The sequence below is a fragment of the Eurypyga helias genome, unplaced genomic scaffold (genome assembly GCF_000690775.1).
Source record: "Eurypyga helias isolate BGI_N326 unplaced genomic scaffold, ASM69077v1 scaffold5576, whole genome shotgun sequence".
In the NCBI taxonomy this organism is placed as follows: domain Eukaryota; kingdom Metazoa; phylum Chordata; class Aves; order Eurypygiformes; family Eurypygidae; genus Eurypyga; species Eurypyga helias.
In genome coordinates, this window is record NW_010258417.1 from 22,172 (window position 1) to 24,187 (window position 2,016).

Sequence of the window (2,016 nt, forward strand, 5' to 3'; positions counted from 1 at the left end):
GGCAGGGAACCGAGCAGGCCAAGGAAGCAACCCCAACCCAGGACGTTAGGCATCCCCACGGTGAAGAGGGCTGAGGGTGAGCCAGGGGTGTGGATGGAGATCCCAGGTGAGGGTGGTCAGGGCCAGTAAGACCTATTAGTTCCCTCAGGGCCCTGGTATCCAAACAGAGAACATGGGGCCTTAGTTCTGGCTACCTGAGCAACTCAGTAGATGAAGCAATAAGGACATGAACTCTTCATAAAGGCTTCATAGCAGCAGGTCTATAATCCCCCCTGTACCAGCGCAGCACAGTTTGTGCCGTCGAGGCGAGCAGTCTCCCAAGGCAGGATGGACTGGCCAGGATGGCCAGCTGCCAAGCAATCCGTGCCTGTAACAAGCACGTTGCCACCAGTGTTGGAGAGGATCCTTTCCTTAAAAACTCCAACTTCCCTCTGAACTACTGTGGGGTAGTAAATCTATATTCCAAGAAATGCCCTGAATTCTCTGAGCAGATCGTTCCACAGGGCTCACAGAGGAAGGACACCTCATAGCTCTGTCCGTGACACTGCTGTAAGGATGGCCCCAGGGCTACCCTCAACATCAGGCTGTGCAGTCAGCAGGGTGGCTAACATCGCTGCTGTCTGGAGCACGCCACCAAGACATGCCCAGCCGGGCGGCAGGCCATCAGCGTGTCACACAAGCTCTGGGAGTGGATGGCTGGAGCAGGCATGGCTGCAGACCACTTTTCCGCTGTGACAGACACAGCCTGTGGAGCTGCGTGGCAGAGACCTCTCACTCCCATTTACTGAATGATTTCTTTAATCTGTGGCATCTGTTTCATTGCAAATATTAGAAACGAGCCATCTGCCAGGACTGTATAGACCAAAATACCTTTGAAATGTTACTTATCTCAGGGGTGGAAGCGTGAGCTGGGTTACTGCTACCGATTGGGTGGGCGCAGAGAAAGAACGAGCTGAGTGCGGCAGGGAAGAGAAACACACCTCACGTGTAACTGTCCTCCCTGGTTTAGGAAATGAGCGCCGTCCTTCAGCTGGAGGGGAACACAGCCACTTACTGTGCAGTGATCACGAGCGCTGGGGAGCTCAGCGTCGGCTTGGGAGATATGGACATCCACGGCCAGATCACAGAGCAATACGTATGCATGCCACCCCGCTGGTAACCCTCTGGTTGTGGGCAGGAGTGCGGATGGGTGACGGAAGGCAGCTGTTGAAGCTGTGCCAGGAGGCAGTGGGTGTTCTACCTCTGTCTGCTCCATGCAGTATCACCACTGCTGTCATCCCATGGCATGTAGGCCACAATCCTCCGCGTTAACGAGTCCTAGCATCATTTTGGGCACCTTAAATCCAGCCCACTTGCAGAAATGGTGTTTCCCCCTTTAGGGAAAAAATGAAAAAAGTGGACAGAGCACTGGTTAAAGCAAGTTTTCTTGTTCCACCACCTCCCCACTGTCCCTGTTGTTTCTACACGCTGAGTTGTATCAACAGGCACTGCTGCTCAGCACATCCAAACCTTTAAAATGTCAGGGCTAATGGAAGCAGTGATTAAGGACTGATTCAGTGAAAGCCCCATCACTGCACCCTCCTTCCCTACCCGTCCTTTTGTCGATGAACAAAAGCCTGCGCTTCATGACTGACAGCGACATGGAAGTTAAGTGCAATTTACTTATCAGTGGCATCCTCAAGAGGTGGAGACTTCCTAGGGAAAAATATGGTCATTGCTCCCACTTCCATCCCCACCCTGCCTCTCCCAAGCCTTGGCACAGAAACCCATGACATGACAGATTAATTCTCCTGAGCTTTACAGCACAGCTGTGGCCAGTGGAAACTCTGAACCAATCTCCTGCTGCAAAGTGCGTTCTGGCAGCCCTTCTTCCTGCCAGGATTAGCAGAGACATGGGAGGGATGCTGCACTGGTGCCTATAGCACTGGCCTGGCGTTCAGGCACTGGTGGAGCAGCCTCAGAGAGCCAAAAGAGGGAATGGCAGCTCCCCACTCTACTGTTCCACTGTCCCCCATC

The 2,016-nt window shown here is 53.4% G+C and overlaps 1 protein-coding gene across 1 annotated transcript in view; it reads left to right on the plus strand.

The window, feature by feature from the left end:
- The window catches only part of LOC104511617 (pseudouridine-metabolizing bifunctional protein C1861.05-like), a 23,724-nt gene that overhangs the window by 15,976 nt on the left and 5,732 nt on the right, over positions 1-2,016 (plus strand). Inside the window, exon 13 of the mRNA XM_010154307.1 lies at positions 1,010-1,135. Within this exon, the coding sequence (XP_010152609.1) occupies positions 1,010-1,135 (126 nt within the window). The remainder of the gene's footprint in view (positions 1-1,009; positions 1,136-2,016) is intronic.